General features: G+C 39.4%; 3 protein-coding genes across 3 annotated transcripts in view; 1 reads left to right on the forward strand and 2 right to left on the reverse strand.

Annotated features, from left to right (window-relative positions):
• Positions 1-56: 56 nt before the first annotated feature.
• On the reverse strand, positions 57-6,525 carry xrcc6 (X-ray repair cross complementing 6). The gene is made up of 13 exons (XM_014976651.2): positions 6,411-6,525; positions 5,921-6,010; positions 5,042-5,154; positions 4,733-4,874; positions 4,413-4,664; positions 3,740-3,926; positions 3,241-3,427; positions 2,319-2,487; positions 1,704-1,865; positions 1,384-1,513; positions 808-908; positions 571-687; positions 57-485 (listed from the first exon to the last, which is right to left on the reverse strand). Exons 2-13 carry the CDS (start codon positions 5,991-5,993, stop codon positions 286-288), a joined length of 1,833 nt encoding a protein of 610 aa, XP_014832137.2. The 5' UTR covers positions 5,994-6,010; positions 6,411-6,525; the 3' UTR covers positions 57-285.
• Positions 6,526-9,966: 3,441 nt separating this feature from the next.
• On the forward strand, positions 9,967-13,726 carry desi1b (desumoylating isopeptidase 1b). The gene is made up of 6 exons (XM_088016312.1): positions 9,967-10,380; positions 10,495-10,516; positions 10,605-10,674; positions 10,780-10,889; positions 11,695-11,817; positions 12,356-13,726. The coding sequence occupies exons 1-6, from the start codon at positions 10,293-10,295 to the stop codon at positions 12,435-12,437; spliced, it is 495 nt and encodes a 164-aa protein (XP_087872438.1). The 5' UTR covers positions 9,967-10,292; the 3' UTR covers positions 12,438-13,726.
• Positions 13,727-14,381: 655 nt separating this feature from the next.
• The window catches only part of shisa8b (shisa family member 8b), a 29,610-nt gene continuing 22,673 nt past the window's right edge, over positions 14,382-21,318 (reverse strand). Inside the window, exon 4 of the mRNA XM_088016313.1 lies at positions 14,382-19,403. Coding sequence (XP_087872439.1) covers positions 18,874-19,403 — 530 coding nt within the window. The 3' untranslated portion in view covers positions 14,382-18,873. The remainder of the gene's footprint in view (positions 19,404-21,318) is intronic.

Consider the following 21,318-nt stretch of genomic DNA (forward strand, 5'->3'; position numbering starts at 1 on the left):
CTGCCTGAGACCTACGATCTCTTTCAGTTTGAAATAATACAAAAAATAAGAGTCGCTTTTATAAAGAAACGTTTTAATGTAACACATTATCAATAATCATCACTTGTTGTCTGTTTAATTACAGGCGTGCGCCAGTGGTTCCGCCTGGAAAAGAAGATCTGGGATTTTCACAATACAAGTGAAGACGTTCAGCTTATTCTTCCACTTAACTTTCACTACTTCTCTAATCCGGCGCATAAAAAAAATACAACCTCCCTGAACATCTGAAAGCGTCTGAAAGCGTCCTCATGAACCCAGTCGCTCGCTCAGAGCGTCTATCAGATCCTGCTTCTTGGTCCCGGTGGTTTTGATCCCAAACTGCTTGCAGGCCTCCTTCAGCACCGCCACGGTCAGCTTTCCCAGAGTGCCATTCTGCATGTGGGCCTTCAGCTCATCCGCCGTCGCCCCCACTTTGGGCTTCTTCTCGGCCCCGGCTCCGCCATCGGCTGCACGCAGAGAGAAAGACACCATCAGGCTGGAAACGGCGTCTGATCTGAAGTACGGCGGCGGAAACCGAATCGAGGGTCTAACCCGTTTTCCGTTTGGGAGCCGGTTTGGTCTCTGGGTTGTACCCGGCAGGGTAGACCAGATCCTTAAACTCGTCCACCAGAGGGCCGAGCCGCTGGTCAATCTGGTCCACTTTAGGCACTGAGGTGTGGGAAAAGAAAAAAGAAAGAAAAAAAAACACATGTAGAAGAAAGAAGGTTAGAGAGTTAAGATAGAAGTACTGAATGTGGGGAACAGAAAGCAAAGTAGTCGGCTTCTTACTGATTAGATCCTCAATGTCCTCTGGAGCCAACATGTCCAGAGCCAGGGCCTCCAGGTTCCTGAAGTGCTGCTGCAGGACTGGGTTCTCGAACGCATCACTCCTGCATGACATGGAGGAGGAAGGAAGCAGCTTATGTAGAGGACTACAGTAAATAGAATAAAGAAAGGAAGTATAATGTGATGTCATCACATCTATACAACGGCGTGTCAAGGGCACTGCAAACAGACCAAAATAAATTAATATAAATGAATTCCCCCCCGAAAACAGTGCAATCAATAAAAAGAAATTAAAATGAAAAAAAAAAAAAAAAAAAAAAACATAGAAATTTTGGAGGCACAAAATTTGAAAATTATGGACTTCTGAAACTCAAAACAGCAAAACAAACAAACAAACAAAAAAAACAAAACACACTGGTGACATGATTACCGGCAGCTCCCTCCCTCTGTATACTCCAAGCTTCTCAATGTTCTGGGAGAAAACTAGAAACTGGCAAAACTGCTTGCTAACAGCAGAAGTGTAAGAAATATATTTTACATGTGAGGATTTTTCTAAAATCTGTGTCTTCATAAACTGACCTGTACTTGAAGCGGAGCTTCTGGATGATCTCCTTCATCTTGTTAACCTGTGTTTGTGAGGCCGGCGGACATCTAGGAGGATCGAGAGTTCGCAGGTCGTCGGCATACGGCAGGTAGATGACATTGAAACCTGATGAAGGGAGCAGAGAGTAGATCGACATACATCCATCGTAGGAAAAAAAAAAAAAACTTAATATGAACACTATCAGAGACTCCATTTATTAATTCAACTTCCTGATCTAGGTTTAATCTTTTGGGTTCTTGCAATCCTAAAACCACCAAGATTCACAGCAAATACGAGAATGCCAACGGTTGTTCACCTGGAGGTGTGATCTGGACCTTCCCTTCGTCGACTTCTTCCGTCTGAGGCACCAAGGCAACAAATCTGGGTGGGTAGTTTCGGCGGAAGACGGAGCGACACAGAGCAAAGACGTTTCTCTCAATGCACTTCTTCAACAGGGCCGAGAACAGACAGGCACTTCCTGGAGCAGCAAAACAACAACAAACATGCAAAAAAAGAAAACAAAACAGTTTTAAAGGGGCAGTGTTATGTATATTCAAGACACATAGTGGCATTTTAAAACACAATCAAGTATCTATGGTAACTTCAGTTGTTATAAAAATGCTACATATAGTATATATGACTTAAACGAAATTGGACTTTAAAATTTAACATCTTGAAATTGAGCCTGTCTCTTTAAGAAGCTCCTGGTCCTCCTGAAACTCCGCCTTCAGGAAGTCATCAAAACATGGCTCCTCTATTACCAGTGTTGCTCAGAGAAGTAGCTCCTATAATGAGCTCAGCTGATGAGCAGTTCCACCAGGTGTTTGCTGCTGGCTAGTCTGAGGAGTCAATTCTACTCCCTTAAATGCAGACAGAAGATAAGAGGAGTTTTTAAACTACATAAAATATCAGAACAGATCCACAGTTCTACCTTTCACTTCGCCCTCCTCAGGGTAGATGAAGACAGAAGGTCGGATGTGATGATGCAGTTTGAGTTTTTCCATTGGCTTAAATCCGATCAGAAACAGTCCCGGGTTGTGAAACTTCTTGATGGCATCCACTTCATCCTTCTCCATCACTATTTGTTTCCTACCGTACACCTACAACACACACAAGTCAGTATTTTTACCCGTATTTTACCCTGTCCATTCATTTTAATAACTGCATTTATGTCTAACCCAGACATTTACCCTAACCCTTAAACAAAACTTAACTCACCCCATACCTCTCAACCTGTCTCTCCCAAACTGTGGTCAGCTGACGCCCCCTAGTGGTCGTCATTTGCCGTGATGTGAGCTCAAAGTGCGAAGCGTGCATTTAGCTTACCAAAGGATTTTATTTAAGTGGTTTAAAAGAAGATGAAGATGCCGAGGGGAAGAAAACATCTGAAGGAATTGATGTCTGCAGTAACGTTTCTCAGATTCTTAGGGTGAGTTGTAGAACTTTTGTTTTTAGAACACAATTAAAGATACATAGCGTGCCACTATGCCACCTGAGCTGAGTTCGATACAGTGGTGACGAGGCGGTGAGCAGCGCCACGCCCCACGTTGACTAACTGCATCTTTACACCTAAAATAAAAGAATTATTTATATCGGATTTTCTTTGAGCTGAAATAAAATGTTACTTTCTGCCATAGCTTTGTTTCTTTTATTATTATTCTAAATTACAAATAGCCTGAAAATGTTACTAATGCACACATGTGAAGTAAAGAACAACGTATTTTTTGGGACCGGGCTTTGGCCCACATAAGCCCCATCAGGCTTTCAGAAATGGTCCTAAGCATTACAGCTAAACAATGCTAATAATTTCATTTAAAGAAGTTCATTCATATTTAAACCCAGCTGCCACATACCTGGGCCTTCTTTATCTCGCTGGGCAGCAGCAGACTGCCGGTCTGCGTGTGGAAGGTGCGGGTTTTGCTGCGCACCGGTTCGTTGGTTTCCCGGTACAGTCTGACGGAGGCGGGTTTCCGAGCTGACACCGCAGTTGCGTACACACCCACCGCTACGTTTAGACCCTCACCAAGAGTCAAGCTTAACCTGAACAACACAGCACAGGGACGGGCAGGGTGTGAACGGCACTTGAGGAGTTTTGGGTTTACAGAAAAAATTGTTGTTTGTTATATATAATTTTTTGTACAGTTTTGGCTTAATGAATAATGACAAAAAGTCATCAGTGTATGTAAATATCTGGTTTGAACTGCAGATTATGATCTGTCTATGTCCTATTTGTACTAATACTACACAGTTGCCAGTCTGCTACTATTTGATCTAGTACAAGTAAAGGGCAAAATGGAGACAGATGTTTTTTCTGTGTAGAAACAGAAAAAAACTTTTTTTTTTTCCTGTCACCTGGCCAAGGCTCTCTTTTTGGTCTCTCTGGCTCGGACCCGTTTCTGAAGGTCCTCCAGTTTGTCGCACGGCTCCAGCTGCAGGCCGAGCTCGCTGTCGTCCTCGGGCGGGCTCACGATGTCCCGGAAGAAGAGCGACACGTCGAAGCCGCCCGGTTTCATCAGGTGCATTAAATCGATGAGAACACCTGAGAACACCCGGAGGAGTCGGGTCAGATCAGACAGGCTGATCAAACAAGAAACTGTAAACTGTTTGTGTGTCAGATGCTGCTGTGAACTTAGAAAACAGCTTTGATTTACCAGCTGCACGTTCTTATGGGGGTTTTCCTACCATATTTAGACACCTAGATACTGTAAATTTGAATCCACCATGAATTCTACCAGGGGATCGTTGGAGGGATATGTGACAATAAGTCAAAATACACATGAAAATTCAAGTTGAGAAATGGAAAATCCATGGCTAAGTCAAAGGCAATATCTGATACAACAAAGTTATTTGGGATTCATACCTGTAAGTAAACAAGTAAACCAAGGAACATAAAATAAAAGCTAGGCATCAATTTGATGGATATGTGAATAGTTCCTATAAAGGAAGTCAGCAACCTAATGTAATTTCTTGACAGAAGACATTTTTCTAACCATATAAACACAGGCAGCTTTTTCTCCAAACTGACCGGTCTCCTTCAGGTCACTGGCTTTGGTGCGGGCCTGTCGGTCCCTGGTGCTGTCGCCCCCGTGTGGATCGTCCCTGCAGGTGAAGATCATGAGGCGTTTGTGCGAGAGGCGCAGCTTGATGTCGCTGTAGAGGTTGGCGCAGCACCACAGGGCGTCGCCCAGAGACGTCTCCCCGCTCCCCAGGGTCTGCGCCGCCAGCTGCGCGCCTTTCTCGCCCCGCAGAGCATCCACGTCCTGAACCCGCTTCGCACCTGAAGGGGCACAGGTTTAACGTCTCACCCTATAACTTTCCCCTTTTCGTCGCCGTGCGACCTCTGACCTGGTTCGTCGAGATCGTGGTACACGTAAACGTGTTTGAATGAGTTCCTCTGGTTCTTGCTCTGCTCTGTGCCGTAAAACACCAGAGCCACCAGGTCCCGGTGGCTGCTGATGATCTTACTGGTGTACACGCTCCGCACGACCTACGGCAACACGAGATGCGGATGAATTCTTCTCAGCAACTTGAATATTTGAAAAGATTTCAAGAATGTTTCACTGAAAACACATAAAGATGTGAGTTTTTAGTTGTTTTAAGGGAATACAGAAGTAACAGAATATCAACAGGATGAAAAAAAGCTGAAGTTCTTACCTGCATGGTCATGTCAAAGTTAGAGGGTTGTCCATCTTCGCCTTTGATGAACATTTCCTTTGAAGCGTCGACCAAGAAGACCAGGCTGTCTCTGCCTGACACTTTGTAATCTCCTGTCATAGACAGACATGTGATTCGGTTTGCAATATTTTACCTTCAACTTTTCTGAAATCCAGGATAAAGAACACGACTAAACACTTTAAAAAGAGAAACTTAATAAAAACAAAAAACAAAATGCTAGATTGATTAGTGGCATTTTGTGATGTCACCATGACCTTGTGATTGTAGAATCTCGAACTTATTTTCAAGAGAGGGGTGGATGGAAGTATGTTAAGTGCATGCCTGAGGAAAGACTGCGCTTTAAGTTAGAGCTATATGTTGGGGAATGTCAAATATGCTACTGTGTGGCACAGCACACATATGTGCAGTCTGGAGGTATATCAAAGAATAACCGTTTGTCACAAGCAAGGTGCACAGAATATAATCTCTTAAGCTAAATATGAACTACAGCAGCAGAAGAAGACACTGGGTCTCTCTCCATCAGATAAAGAGATGAAATTCACAACTTAAAAATATTTGATCATAACAAAATTGGAATAATGTTGTCTGGTCTATTGAGACTCGACTTCAGCTACAACATTCAAATCAGAATTTGGCACAAGTGATGGTGTAGTACCTTAGGAATTTGTTGCAGAACTTTATGACCTTAATAGTGACCCATTTTCTGACGACCATTTCCACCATATTAACCTACGTCAATCTGTTTTTGTTGTTGTTGTTTAAATCAAGACGATAAGTTCACTGGACTCAGGTATGGATCTGGACATATCAGAGTGTTGGCAGGCAGCTGGCTCAGACATGGACGTGGTCCGGTTTTACCTCCAGACAGCTCCGCTTCCTCTTGTTCTTGCTCCTCGTCCTCATTCTGGTAGTAAGTGTTCCACTCCGCCATCTGGCCGGCTTTCAGCTCTGCACCAGGATGCAGTCATTTCAACAAGACATTATTCACCCAAGCTTCGTACGTAAGCAACGTTGCTTACGCAGAAACTTCGTATTCACAAATCCATTCCAATGCTTCAACTGTTGTGCAGCAAAGTGTTAAGCGAAACTCTCCAATACGCACGTTGACACTACACGCAAGTTAGAAATCAGCTAAGATTTACTTAGTGCCATTATTACCACTAAAATAAAACCAACTTAAGCCTAACAATAACGCTAGCTAGCTAGCTTAACGTAACCAATCTATGTTAATAAACTGGTAACTTCCACCTCCTTTAATGACGCTTTCGTCTCCCTAGTGATGCGTATAAACTATGTCAACTAAAATAAACACAAGAATAAGAGATACTCAGTGGTACTCATCACTTACCGCGCTCCACAACTTACAAGTCCAGGATAGTTTCAATGGGAGATCAGGTACGTGAACGCGCCAGTTTGGAAGCGAAGTGGTGCCAAAACATCTTTTTCTTCTTGTTTTTTGTTTTTGTATTATCGCCATCTACTGTGCTGGAGTGTAAACCAGAGTATCTGTTTTACCTAATTAAACTATATTCTTGAATATGTATTCCCATTTCCTTTAGAAATGTAATAAATATTTTCATTATCTTTTTATGTTCAACCAATGCCCTACTCATCCTTAATATTTCTTTAATTCTTGTTTTAAATCTCTCTCCACACACACTATGTTGTTCACATTAAATTTTATGTTTTACTGTCCATGCCACATTTACCTATTGAATGATTACCCTCACTGTTGGCTACAACCTTGCATGTTGTAGCTGTAACTTTGTAATCGCTGCTTGTTCTTTTCAACTTACTTCAATTGTTTCAATTCTCCCTACTTTCTTCTGTATGCGAAACAAATGTTGATCTTTAGTTCCCTCCTCCCAAAGCTGCTGTCATCCAGATTTAACTTGGTACTTGATAATAAATTTTATTTCAGATTTACTAAAGGCAATTTCCATAATTCTAGCTTCTTCCAAATACAATTTAGCTAGATGATCTGCTCATCAATTCCCTCAATGCTTTTATTAGCAGGGTAAGACATAAACCTAAACTTTACTTTAAATTGTATAAGTCTAAAAACATTATTTCATAGTTGAGAATGGCTTTTAGAGAAGAAAGACAAAATAGAAATCCTTTGAGCTATATAACAAGACAGGATGTACATAAACTCTTAATTCTATTACTTACTAAATCTACCCTGTTACAATCTTTATTAATCTGGACTTCTTTATGGATATCTAAAGTCTACACTCACATTGGGAAGCAAACAAAGAGGAGATGCCAAATTGTCCTCTTGGGTTTTTCCCTTTTAATTTCAAATGTTGGCACATTTTCTTGCACGTTGTTTTTTTGTGTACAATATTTTTATGTAAATTACCAGTGTTGTGTTCAAGACCACCTAACCCGAGACCAAGACAAGACCAAGACCAGAGTGTATCGAGACCGAGACAAGACCAAGACTTTTGGGGTCCGAGACCAAGTCAAGACCAAGACCGAGGGAAGTCGAGACCGAGTCAAGACCAAGACCAGCGGCCCGCGCTACATGACAATAAAATGTAAAATATGATCGAAATTGCTTCTCAAAATAATCTGAAAGATCCATATTACCATAAAACACCTAGATATTAAATACTTAATACATTTGACCAATATTAAATATTCCATTTATGTGCTAAAAAGTGTGATGGTCTCGTGCCATCCCTAAAAACATAACGCCCTGGGCATTTGCCCATATTGCTCATATAAGAAACCACCACTGTCTGCACCATTAAACATAGCAATTGAGGCAATGCCCTGATGGTAAATACGCTCAACTACGAACACTGACCAAGGAGCAACAAGCAAGAAGTAACCAAACAGAAGGCGCTCTTCGTGACTGTTTTCACTCTCTATCCCAGTACATGAAGCCAGGTAGTCTGACACCATGGTAGACATTACAGCTGCCACTTTGAACAAAAACAATCAAAGAGCAATGTGCATGCTCTGCGTGCTCTTTCGTTCTTGTGTTTTAGTTATTTGTTAATTTAAATATTAACGTACATAATAAAATAAAATAATGATGCAGTGTATACAGAGCATTACAAGAACAAAGAACGGGTGTTCTGTCAGGTCAGATCATGGTGTTCTGTCAGATCAGCATACGTTGTCAGATAGTCGTACGCTTAGCTCAGATATGCATACGCTGTCATTACCATATGATTTTATTTAATCAGCAACATAGAATCATGACGTAAATCATTATTAACAGTTATTAACAGTTGTATGGCATCCAGCTGCAGCCAGACCTGCTTTAAACACACTTTGAAACCACGACAACGCATGTATATCCATCTAGTTATCACATTATGTCATATTATAAACAATTTAATTACTTATTTTCGTCATAACTTGTTGCGTATACTGACAACTCCACTGACGGTCGGACTTAATGCGCATGCGCTGGCATGGTACTCACTGCATGTATGCTATTCTGACAGCGTATGGCTATGTGATAGAACACCGGCTATATCTGTCAGACACGTCATTACCATAAGATTTCATTTAATCAACAACATAGAATCATGACGTAGATCGTCATACACTTTGTTATTAACAGTTGTATGGCATCCTGACTTAGCGGTTAAGTGAGTTTTACACGGGCATGTGTTGTAGCTGACTCCAGCTGCAGCCAGACCCTGCTTTAAATACACTTTGAAACCATGACAACACATGTATATCTATATAGTTATCATTGAAAACAATTTAATGACTTATGTTCATCATAACTTGCTGCGTATGGTGAACTGACAACTCCTCTGACGGTCGGATTTCTTAATGCTTAATGCATGTTATGCTATCCTGACAGCGTATGGCTATCTGATAGAACAACGGCTCTCACTGAGTGACACTCCAGTCCTATCTAATAAGTAAAGAACCGTGGAGAAGAATCGACTGTTTCTGAATGTCACCTCACTATATTGCAGACTTTTGGACATAGCGTTGTCCCATATATGCGACAAGTCAGTCAACACCTCCGCACAATAATTCAGCACAGTGAGTGATAACATTTTTCATCACAATGCTTATGTGTCTCTGTACAGCTAGCTTTGATAACATCACGTTAACGGAGCTTACCTTCTTTGAGCTACTTTTCTAAGTGACGAAAAAAGTTAGACGTTGTCCCCACCGTCTGTGAAAGCGAAGCGCTGCTGAGTTAGCTGTGGCCATCGGATTTCTTACTATTTATGCAGCGCTATTATATTACTGACGATTAGACAAACATTTTCTGCCGCTGAGAGGAAACCACTGCGCATGTCCTGGAGTGCCGCGCACGAGTGAAAGGTGGGGAGGGGAGGAAGAGGGAGAGTAAAAGGTGGGGAGGGTGGGGGGAGTAACAGAAACATGTAGTTGCTTGGATTTTAATCGGTGTGTTTTGCATCCACTGAAAACAAAGATGTTAACAAATAAAGTGGACAGAATGCTGTATGTTTAGTGATATTTTCACAGTTGCGGTCTTGACTGGTCTTGAAATAAAATGCCGAGTCCTCAGAGCCCGAGACCGAGACAAGACCGAGACCAAATGCGGTCGAGTCCGAGACAAGACCGAGACCATCAAAAATTGGTCTTAAGACCGGTCTTAAGACCAAGACCAACTTCGAGTACCACAACACTGTAAATTACAGATTAGTAAATAAAGTAGTTTAATAACTGACACGTTCTAGTTCACATGTAACTGTTTTACACATAAAAAATAAGTCTTTATATGAAAATATTTGTACATATACAGTACACAGCGTAAGACTGAAATCATTGTCAGGGCTGGTCCAGGGTTGTATGGGGGCTAAAGGGAATTGTGTTTTGGCACTGCCAGCCTTCCATTCACTTTAAAGAAGAAGAAGAAGAAGAAGAAGAAGAAGAAGAAGAAGAAGAAGAAGACCAATCACAATGAAGGGGGTGGAGTTTATTGTGCAGAATGCGGAGGCACTTTTTGATAGTCATGTTATGATTACATTAAGACAGTGACACAGCACTGACTCTCTTCGCCCATCAATCTAAGGCTGGATTTGACTGAATTTTCTTTCTTTTTTTTTTTTTTTTTTTTTTTTTTTTTTCCTGAAAGATAAGTCTGCACCTCGTCGTTATTTCTATAACACTGCTTCCACTTTTCGTATTCTGTTGCTAGCTAGCTAGCCGGAGGTCAACTTTTGTCGAGTCAGTCAGGCAACTTCGCCGTTGGTTTCAGTTGGAAAGGACTCCTTGTTGCACCATGGCCCAAAACAACTCTTTCCCGGTGAAACTGTTCATTTACGACCTGTCCGGGGGAATGGCTCGCCAGCTGAGTCCTGTTATGCTAGGTACGTTTGTGATTTTCTTCCTTGTTATGAAATACGCTGAAAACTATCGAGAATGAGCCTAAAGCTATATAACCTTATACATTGCTGATATACTGTATGTGTTCATCTTCACAGGGAGACAGTTGGACGGCATATGGTGAGTATATTTCTTGAATGACTGCTTGTTATCCAACCTTTCATCTGGTAACAAGACGTGTTTTTGCTTCTTTTTTTTTTGTTTCCAGGCACACAGGTGTTGTTGTCCACGGAAAAGAGTTTTTCTTTGGTGGAGCAGGAATCAACCACTGCCTACCTGTAAGAATCATCTCCATATTTTCAGTAATGGATCGAGCAACTTGTGTTTGTTTCCCAGCTCGACGTCCACTAAACGTTTGAAATGTTTGTTCTCTTTTTTGTCAGTGTGGCACTATACTGGGCCAGCCGAACTCAATAGTGGATTTGGGTTACACCGAGGTGAATGAAGATTTGTTTCAGGAGTATCTGGACTCTCTGGCTGAGTCAGAGTACAGGTAAAGACGTAGCAGTGGACATTTAAGTACATACAGTGGACCTCAATCTGGTTAGAATAGGCGAATGATATAGAAAAAACCCTGTGATAACCTGATTGGACGCCCTTAAACCGTCTCATTGAAGCAGCTTTCTTAGTTTACATCTGCCAATCTGTTCTGCAAATCTTCTCATTTTAATCTTTTAGCTAAAACCACAGATTGCAAAGATATCAGTCAGGAGAAGGGTACAAAATTACTCCACAGCACTATCAACTGTATTCACCACGGCACAGTGAAAGCAGGAGAAAATAGGGTACAAGGGTAGACGTAATAAGGGTTGCAGATTTCCTTCCTCTCAAAGAAAACATCCAGACTTGGCTGAAATCTCATGATTGACCTGGCGTGATGAAGCTGGATGTTTTAGGCTAGGATTCCAAATTCTGCATTTTTCACAAAGGAAACCCGGCGGGGGCATCATCACGCTTAAGGGTTTCACGAGCCTAAGGGTGCACCAATTGCAGTTTTCTGGCCGATTATCAACCTTTAAAAAAAATGTGTAACATATTCACTAAAAGACATTAAAATAGGACACCATTGTTTGGACAAATAAGTAATTTTACTGGATGACTTTTAGTAAAGCTGTTTTGAAATGTATGTTGTTGCAGTGCATTGCAATAAGATAAAACAACAAAATCAATGTCTTTGTTGTTTTAATTTATTAATTAAATGTTTCATTTTTCCTTCTCACCTTTCTCTCTTGTTGGCTGAGTTACAATTTCCCCAAAATATAAAACTTGTTTTTCCTCTTCATTCTCCTGCTGCGAAGAGGCGACACGTATAACATGTTTGAGCACAACTGCAACACCTTCAGCAACGACGTGGTGCAGTTCCTCACCGGTAAAAAGATCCCGTCGTACATCACAGACCTTCCATCTGAAATACTCTCCACGTACGTTTTCACCTCCTCCTCTCTGGGAAAACCATGTCTAATTTGTTTGTGAAATATTGTTGTCACAACTTCTTAACATTCTTTGCTGTTGGAGAGCATCTGTGAACGTTAAGCTTTTACGTCTCATCACAGATACTGAATCAGATTTGGGTCTGGACTTTGGGCCATTCTAGCACATGAACACATTGTGATAAAGCGCAAAGTGAAAGTAGAGGATTAAAGTAGTGAAGTGGTGATTTGCTCATCTCAAACAATGTACTGAACCAAAAAGCCAACAGGAGTGGAGCTTCTGATCCTTCTTTTAACAAACTCAAACTTTAACAGATTGTTCTACCTGAGCTGTTCGTCTCCTTACCTCCTCCAGAGCCATCATGGACTTATTGTTTGCCACAGAAAGTCCCAGTAAAATGCATTAAAGTTTGTGTTTTGTAAAATGAAAAAAATCAAGAGGCACTATAAAGTTCTCTAAGCGAATGATTGTTTGGATTTGTTGATACGTTTTGACTTCAGTGTCCCTCTCCCTGCGTTCATTTTGCAGTCCGTTTGGCCAGGCCATCCGGCCGCTCTTGGACTCCATGGCCGTGAATCCAGGAGGAAACAACATCACTGGACAGCGATAAATAAAGCTATGCATACAGAAGAACACACTTGATAACCTTTGTGCCAGCAACCTCTGCTACCAGTCACATTTACAGCAAAGCTGCTGTCATCAGGGCCCTTTACTGTACTTAAAAAAAATAATAATCACCTTCAAGGTTTGTTTTTGAAATTGTCTCATTAAAGACGAGATTTGTCGAGCATTTCCTTAAGGTGCTTTGTTAGGAGAGGTTTTAACATCAAAAACTTTTATAAAACATCTTCCTGCCATGTATTGAACTTAATCTATAAACGGAATTTATCTTTTGAGTGCAGTACAAAGCTTCTGTTACTAAATGTTGGCCATTTTCTGTGTCTCTAAATGGGTGAAACATGGTTGTTGAGCTTACGCATAAAATAAAATGTAAAACTTAGCTAGCTTAGCTACACAGCTAGCTACATATCTAGCTAGCTACCGGGTCCACTTAAAAACATTGTGAAGAAGCAGTTTAAAAATCAACTTTATGTAATGGTTTCCCTTTAGAGTTTATGAGGACAGTTTGTTTTTTTAGCCTCTTATAAGTATAAATTAAAAATCTATGAAGTTTTTACTGCTTAGGTTGTGGTATTATTTTCATTTTATTCCTAAAGCTCAAATGCAAGGGTTACCCTCACTGGGGAAAATAGCTTAGTCAAAACTGTTCTGCTGGCTTTTTATAACATTGTCTAAGAAACCTGTTTTTACCAATTTTAAGGTATCTATAAAATGTATTTAAAAAGCCCTTTAAAAAACAGACGACATATTTGAACCACATGTCATTTAGTAACATCGTTTTTACTTTTTTCTGAAAACTCCTGGACCAATCAGCTACATACCTCTGATTTGCTACATTTGGATTTTTATTATTAGCACATAATGTTTTTATGCACTAAGTACCAGAATCAGGTATTTGTACGAAGAGGCCTTATCAATGGTGTTGAAACAACATCAAGTTCATCTGAAGTAGTTTTTTCTTTTGGACTCTTGTTTAGATCCTAATCATAGCTTTAATTTTTCGATTACGACTAAATTGTGTGCAGGTCACTGTAAATGAAAAAAATATATATATTAAAGATTAAGTATACAATACCTACAGAAGGCTGTAAGGGTGGAAAAACAGGCTTTACATTTTTTATTTTATTTAAATGTTATTAATCCCAATTTTAAGTGTGAAGTTGTGTAAGTGAAACATATTCTAAAATGATGCTAAAGTACCTCTTTCGCAATATGGGTTTTGTTAAATGTTTGAAAATGAAGCTCTGATTCTGAACTATTAAAGTCTCTCTGCTAAAAGCTCTCCGTCTTCCTTTTATGTTGAGAAAAACATTCCGTTTCACTGCATTACGTGAATTTTGTGTCCATGTAGTACGAAAAACGACCACAAGATGGCTCCACAGTCAAACTTAATATGTAGGAACTGTGTTGAGGTGCATCAGGGATTATATTGTAAATGCATATTCCAGTGTATCATAGTACATAATACAACAGAAAGCACGATATTAACAAGTTATAACCCCTCAACAAAACCTTTTAAAAACATTTAACATAAAAATAAAATAGACAAAGCCTCACATATATTATACGGTCTTTACTATTTCATCTTTAAAAGTCGCATCCATTTCTAAACAAAGTCTTATAAAGAACATTTTGGGTATAAATTAGTTGTAAGAAGTACAGATGAATACAATATATATATGTACACCCTTTTCTGCATATTGTCACACCAATGTGCTGTATTGATGTTTTGCATTTATATAAACATAATTAACATTTATCTGTCATGTATTTTTTTTTAATTATGCTACAGTAGATTAGCTTCAAAGTCTTGGAAGCAGGCTTTCACATGGCAAAGCCTGCAAGTTCACAAAAACGGATGCAAATATGGATCTTCTGCAGGTCTGTTCAAAATCTGTTATATTTTGAACAGGAACATTAACACCGTTTACATTTGTCCCCTTTTCCTCTGTTCTATAAATATTTTCATTTTTCACAAAATTGCACATAAGAAAGTTGCACCACTCGTCAATGAACAGTCATTCTGAGCCTGACATGGAGTAATGTTACTGCAGTTACAGATACTTGTTTACAGCCCTTATAAAAGAAAGGAATACCTTTACATAAACAGTGATTATAAATAGCAGGATTGTTCTAATTTGATGCACTTCCTCAAACAACAAAGGACAATGTGCATAAAAGAAATTGTAATCTACACACATGGTAAAGATTTTTTTATAAACACACAACAAACAGGTTAATGAGTTTACCAAAGCAGATACAAAAATGTTTTTTTTTTTGTTTTTTTGTTATTTTACAGTAATAGAAAACATTTCTCCCTGAAACTGGGAAGGATGCTAAGACAATTTTTAGAGCATTAATAAACAGGAAACATAGACAGAACTCCTGCATTGATGCTCAGAAAAATGGAATGCAGAGAAAGATAAACAAGAGTTTGATTTATTTTCTGTCACATCACTTATAAATACTCCAGTGATTACAGCTAGTGGTAAAAAGCAACCAAATCATCAAAAAACATGGAATATAGGAGTTTTTGAAAATACTTCAAACCTGCAGTAAGCTGTTTTGAACCATTAAGATGAAGATGAGATTCTGATTGGACGATGTGTGGAATGAAACAGGATCTGGATTTCAGTTTGGACAAGAACGGATCCACATTGAAACATGCACTGGGTTTTTACCAATAAATCAGGTGAATCATTTCTGGGTTTAGGCCAATAAGGATGACTAAAAATATTCCCCTTTTTTAATCATCAGATTGTTGAGGCATCTTTTGGATACATGTTATTACTGTTTTTAGAGTCAGATTATGCCCTTTAATATTTTTCACAAGTCATATGTGATTCTAGTCGTCAGCTGCGACAGACAGAATGACAGTTGTCTTAATGGTTAGCGTTAGATATCGATCATTTTTTTTATGTGTTAAAGAGACCAACTTCATCTACCACTAATACTTTTGAGGGTTTGGCAGTTTAGCGTTAGTTTCTGCTAATATTTTTATGTGTTTAGTGGTTCGTCATCTTGAAAAATGGCTGCTTTGTTAATTTTTTTCAGTTGCTCACAGTTTTTCAGTTTTTTTTTTTTTTTTTAAAAAACAAGCCCCTGGGAACATCTTTACCAAGTTAGGTTCTTGTATCCGCATGTGAAAGATTTTGCTAACATCTTCAATTACCTGCTGCTCTACAGTTAACAAGTACTTGTAAATCCGGTTGGCTCAGCTTAGAACAAAACAGCATCCATGCTGCCACCCAGTCCCAGTTCACTTTTTCAGTAAACTCTGTGTTCATGTTTGTGATGGTAGGTTGGTTGGTGTTGTATGGCTGTCGTGAAGACTTGGTGACCCCAAGTGATATTTCTGAAAATAATTATTTCTTGAAATAAATAAATGAATTTAAATCAATGGTTGGATTTTTTCCTAAATATTTCAGTGAGATTATGCTGCTGCAATAGCACAATAATTCATTCTAATCCTCTTTCAACGTCTTACCCAGGAGTTGATAATTAACAATTCAGACTCTTTTTTCATGTTGCGTCTCACCTGAATTGTTTTTACCTAATTCCAAAACTCAGAACCCACGCAAAAGAATCACTGTTTTATAAAAACAAAACAAAAAACAAAATGAAAATCTGCCAGAAAAAACAACAGAAATCTCATTACCGAATCTCATGGGAAGCATTCCTGGATGGATGTGCCGAACACTGCAACGGTTCCTGCGGGTTTCGTCCGCTGTGAAGTCCAGTCGAGGGATTCCATTAGCTGCTGCGTGAACCTAGCAACAGCTGCGTACAACGTCCTTTGAAATCCAGGCCGCATCAAATAAAAGATGTCAAATCCTCCAGGCCTGGAATAACAACCCGCGGGTCAGAAATCACACACAGGCATCTACACACTCGGAGTTATGACTCAGACAGTTCAGGAGTGAAAGACCCAGATCTACACTGACTTCCTTTCCTTTCCCCCTCCGAGGAAGGAAAACACGTAGCAATGTACGTTTTGTTGTTCTATTTTCCTCTACTCTCTACCTCCTTTATTTCCTCTTTCTAAAGAGTCTTAGCCTCTGGCTCCTTCGCTGTCCCCCCACCCCTCTCCTGTTGGGATGGAGGCTGATAGAAGCTGACATGACGGTGGAATTGTCCTCACCATCGAGTTAATGTGACCCAGGGGAAGCTGTCCATGTACGCTTGGCCTGATTGCAAAGGATGCAGTGTGTTTTATTGTGGAAAATCTGGGAAAAGGGCGACGGATTGGAGGTAAACTGAAAGAAGGGTGAGTGAAACTCCTCAGCTGTACAATAAACCGTTTTTTAAATCTCTCTAAACCATAAGCAACACAATTTCAACAAACTGTCCTCATTGGACGAGCAGATTTTCAAACTTCTTAATCGTCACTAAAGAATCTAAACTTACTCCGATCACTACGGGATGCTCATTTTATTTACTAGAAGAGTCACATAGTTTGGAAAATGCTCTTTTTTCTGACTGAAACGTTATCTTACACACTGATTTTTTTTTTTTTACTTCTTTTTTCTTTTTTTTTTGTTTTTACTCTAGGTCATGAATGAAGTGAAAATTTGACAGAAGTCAGCCCCATAAAGCTAAGATAAAAACATGTCTAAAGTTGCATAAACCTCTACACTATTTGAACAAAAATAGTTGTTTGCATCTATTAAGTTAAAGAATCAATGTATATTTGACCGTTTTATTACTATTTTTATGTTTCTTAACAGTGCAACAAAAGAGACATGAAAGAAAAAAAAGAAAAAATACCCTTGTTGGTTAAAGGAAGTTGTCACTTCAATGCCTTGCAGAAGTATTCACACTCTGAAGCTTTGAGTCGCTGCCTGTTAGAACCTGGCTGCAGTTACAGCTGCAGGTCTTCTGGGCCGTTTCTACCAGCTTGGTTCACCTGGAATCAGAAAACGCTTTTTTTTTTTTTTTAATTTATTCTGAGATTAAATTGGAAACAAAAGAGGACTTCTCAGGGGAGTTGAGTTGATTGCGCAGGATTTTATTTTGGGGTGTCTGTGTAAAGTGGCCAAAAATTCACTTGTTATATTCTTAAAAAATATAGATATACATTTAAAAAAGCTGTAACATTTCCTTCTAACTGTACCCATTATGTTGTTCTATTACATAAAACCACATAAACTACATTGAAGGCTGTGATTAAGTGACTAAATATGACATAATTCATAATTCAGGTGCATGATTCCTTATTCTATTGCTCCCTATGTTTATTGAAAATGCATAAAATAAACACCATGTTTGAATTATAAAACTCAAAGGAGCAGTTTTATATACATAACCCCAAAACATAGGCCAGTTTGTACACAGGCTAACTATAATTTACTATGTAACTATTTCTGAAATAAACCTTTATTTACTTCAACTACCTGGAGACTACTTTATTTTAAGAATGAAAATTGTATTTAAGAACTACTATTAATGACAAAAACTGTCCAGTTTCTCAGATAGTTGAAATTTCTTTGGACAAACAAGTTAGCAAAAAGGCTAGTAGTAATATTAGCGTGTATGCTAGCTTTTCAAATGATTTGCTTGACAACCTGATCACATTATTATAAACACAGAAACAAAAAGCAATTATAGTAAGCCAATTTTGAATTTTATATGCTTCATCCATTGGATGAGATACAGTACATCTTTCTGTATCATGGTTTATGGTGATGTAAATAGCATATTTCATTAAAAAACAAAGAAAAATGCTAAAATTAGCCGTTTCCTCTTCTGTTATGAATATATACTGGGGGTTTCTGTGTTTTTTGTGTCAAAGCTCTGGGCCGTACCAGACTCTGGTAAAATGAGAACCCATTGTTTAATCTCAGATTTAATATGATCAGCTGGTTAGCTAGGCAGCTAACTCCACCGGAGTTAGAGCTCCATCTACCATAATATAAGTTCCCTAAAATGTGGTTCTTTTTTCATACCTGGGCTAGCTACCAGAACCTTTACTTGGCTAACACAAGTTTGGAATTTGCTCCTCCGACATCCATATTAAAACCAAAACATTAAAAATAAAAACATGTTTGTGGACAAAACCAAGCTCCGACTTCTAAACTATAGACAGAGAAACATTGGTTTTATCCAGACCGGATCTCTACAGGGCTTGATCAACTGTAATCCTGTGATATAGCAAAACTGCAGCGGTTGAACATCTACAAGCCCAATGCAGCAGAGAGGAGCCTGAGGCTGTTTTTAACTCATCTTCTAGAGTGAGTAGCAATGAGTCTGTCTCTTGGTTTTTTCCCACACATTGAAAATCTGAGCTCTTGTTTTTTCATGTACATTGGAAGGCGTGTCCTTGCTTAACCTCCGGCCATGTTGGACTGTAAGGAAGTGCAGTACCTGGCTCGCTCCAAAGTTTTTCTTGAGTTTAGCATTGTGGTAGGTCACTCTCACTGAAACACTCAGACAGTCACCTCGGTGGCGCTGTGGGTGGAGTAACTCTTCTGCCTGGTGTGGTTGTAGTATGAGGGTTGAGAAGTGTGCTGGCCGTGGCCGTGGTGACCCTGCCCTCCTCCTCCTCCGTACATACCTCCGTAGGACTGGTTAACCACTTCTTGCAGGTTCTCTATGCTCTGCTGCCGCCGTGTTGAGTAGCCGTGTCTCCGGGTGGAGCTGTGCAGAGAGGAGGAGGTGTGCGCCGGAGCGGAGGTCTGTCTGTGGACGTGGCGGGCGGCCGGCTCCCAGGCTTTGAAGGCCGAGTTGGAGATGAACGGGTGCGTGGTGGTCTTGGGGAGGCGTGAGTGCTCCAGGTGGTTGGATGGGATGGAGATGGACAGAGGGGTGTGGAGGTCGCGGTGCCCAGGCAGAGGCTGGTGGATGTAGGACTTCTCCTTAGGCTGCGAGGGCTGGAAGGCAGGAGGCGCTACGGGTTGGTAACTGGAGAAGTCCATGACAGGAAAGCTCTTATAGTAGCTACGGGAAGCGGTTTCTGCTGCATAGGGAAACAAGAAATATTTCACTTTCAGGTCAACTCCTCACTAAAAAAGTTTCTAGTCGAATCATTATGAAATTGTTTAAGTTTATCATTATCATGACTGTAGTGGTTTTATCTTCCCAAACGTTAGCATGCTACAAACAGCATTAGCTTCAAGGTTATTTTCTTGGGTACAATTTTAATATTTTTTTCCTAATGGGGATAAAGAATGGCGTTTTTATTTCTATATATATATATATATATATATATATATATATATATATATATATATATATATATATAATTATTCTCAGCCTTAGCTTTTCCCACAGAAAGAACATTATTCTTAAATAACTGCAACAAATGAAACAAATGAATTTTCATTTGATAATTAGGCCAACAGTGGAAAAACTTTTTTCTTCTTCTATTTGGCCCCTTTAAACTTGTTTATTCTTTGGAGTCATGTTGAATTTGTCACAGTGTGTTTCAGCGCTGAGTCATATGGAAGCAGCCCTAAACGTACCGTCCATGTGAAAACACAGTCTGTCTTGGGAAGAACACCCATCTTTGAATCACACTTAATCCGCGATGCGTTTAGCTTCATCGCCCTCAGAGCCGAAACTTTTGTTTGCCAACACAAAAATGAGGTTTTTGTCAAGTTTTTTTATTTGTCTGCACCTGCTTTTCAAATCATTTGTTTAGGGGGAGATGAAAGCGTAGTTCCTCTAGCAGAGTTTGATTTTGTTTTTTCAGAAAATAAAGAAGTCTGGATTGGAATTTAAAAAAAAAGAATAGAAAAGAAAAAGAAGGTCAAGATGAGAGGAAAGGTTTGAAGAAGATCTGAGGGTTTTCAACTGTTTGCCCTGAAGGTGAGCCAGCAGCTTTACTCATCCTCTGCTGAGACCTTGGCAGCATATGGCAGCCTAAGAAGGACAGACTTCCTGAAAAGTGCAACGGAGATGATGAACGTGAAGATATGCGTGTCGTACAGTTTCATAAATCCCCCCATCATAAGTCTAAAAACTGTCTGTAAATATTTGTCATTCTAAAGCAGGAGAGACGGATCATTTAAATGAACCAGACACTACAGTCATCCCTGCATCAAGTCTAAGTCTAATTACAATACCTGCTTTATTTCATTTAAAGCAATTTGAACCATCTTTTACTACTTTATTAGATTATTGCTTGAATGGGATGACATTTATGAATCAGATTTTGAAGCGTCTCATGTCATAAGTTGAATCTAAAGGCTCATCCTTTCTAAAAACAAAAAAAAGCTAAAATGTTGTAGAAACGCTTTAATTTTTAATAACAGTCAGCCTCTAATTACAGCTGTTTGATCATTGTGGTGGTAAACCCTGTCGCTTCCATTTTCCCTGTTGATATTTTTTAAATATAAACTAAAATATTTGGCTGCATAAAAAAAGTACATAGCTACTGAAATAAATATTATTTTGGTGTAAAACATCTGAATTCCCCTTTTATGTAATTTTTCTAAGCTTTGCATCACCTGATCTTGTGGTAAACCTGTGAAGTTTTCGTGGTGGAGTTATGGACCACAGCCACCGACGAACAGCTGAAAGTCACAAAAACTTGAGACTGTCTCTAAAAATGCTGATGACTTCCTATTTTAATAGTTCAAACACCAAACATACCTTAATATGAATCGATACACGTAGTGGAAATTTTCTTACCCCAGAAGCTAGCATCCATTTCTTTTTTTAGAGTACAACTTTTAGGTGTACAGCCTATCAGCGCCAAGCAAAACAAATGGCGCTCCTGGATTGGCTGCTTTGCAAATGCCAACAGACTTTCAGTGCTTTTGAAAACATTTTTTAAATCATTTACATTCAGCACTCCTTTGTAAAACCACATTTTCTGGCTAAATCAGAAAATGGTACAACCTCTCCTACAGAATAATTACTATGCTCGC

Source organism: Poecilia mexicana, unplaced genomic scaffold (genome assembly GCF_051168715.1).
Source record: "Poecilia mexicana isolate PSO_F unplaced genomic scaffold, ASM5116871v1 scaffold_19, whole genome shotgun sequence".
Taxonomy (NCBI): domain Eukaryota; kingdom Metazoa; phylum Chordata; class Actinopteri; order Cyprinodontiformes; family Poeciliidae; genus Poecilia; species Poecilia mexicana.

What these genes read in the sequence shown, in the direction of transcription:
- xrcc6 (XM_014976651.2), bottom strand. Translation starts at nt 5,993, where the DNA reads ATGGCGGAGTGGAACACTTACTACCAGAATGAGGACGAGGAGCAAGAA. An exon ending in ACTTTGACATGACCATGCAG is followed by an intron (nt 4,875 to 5,041) that starts GTAAGAACTTCA and finishes GTGTTGCCGTAG; the next exon opens with GTCGTGCGGAGCGTGTACAC. An exon ending in TGAGGAGGGCGAAGTGAAAG is followed by an intron (nt 1,866 to 2,318) that starts GTAGAACTGTGG and finishes TTGCTGCTCCAG; the next exon opens with GAAGTGCCTGTCTGTTCTCG.
- desi1b (XM_088016312.1), top strand. Translation starts at nt 10,293, where the DNA reads ATGGCCCAAAACAACTCTTTCCCGGTGAAACTGTTCATTTACGACCTG. An exon ending in AGACAGTTGGACGGCATATG is followed by an intron (nt 10,517 to 10,604) that starts GTGAGTATATTT and finishes TTTTGTTTCCAG; the next exon opens with GCACACAGGTGTTGTTGTCC. An exon ending in GAATCAACCACTGCCTACCT is followed by an intron (nt 10,675 to 10,779) that starts GTAAGAATCATC and finishes CTTTTTTGTCAG; the next exon opens with TGTGGCACTATACTGGGCCA.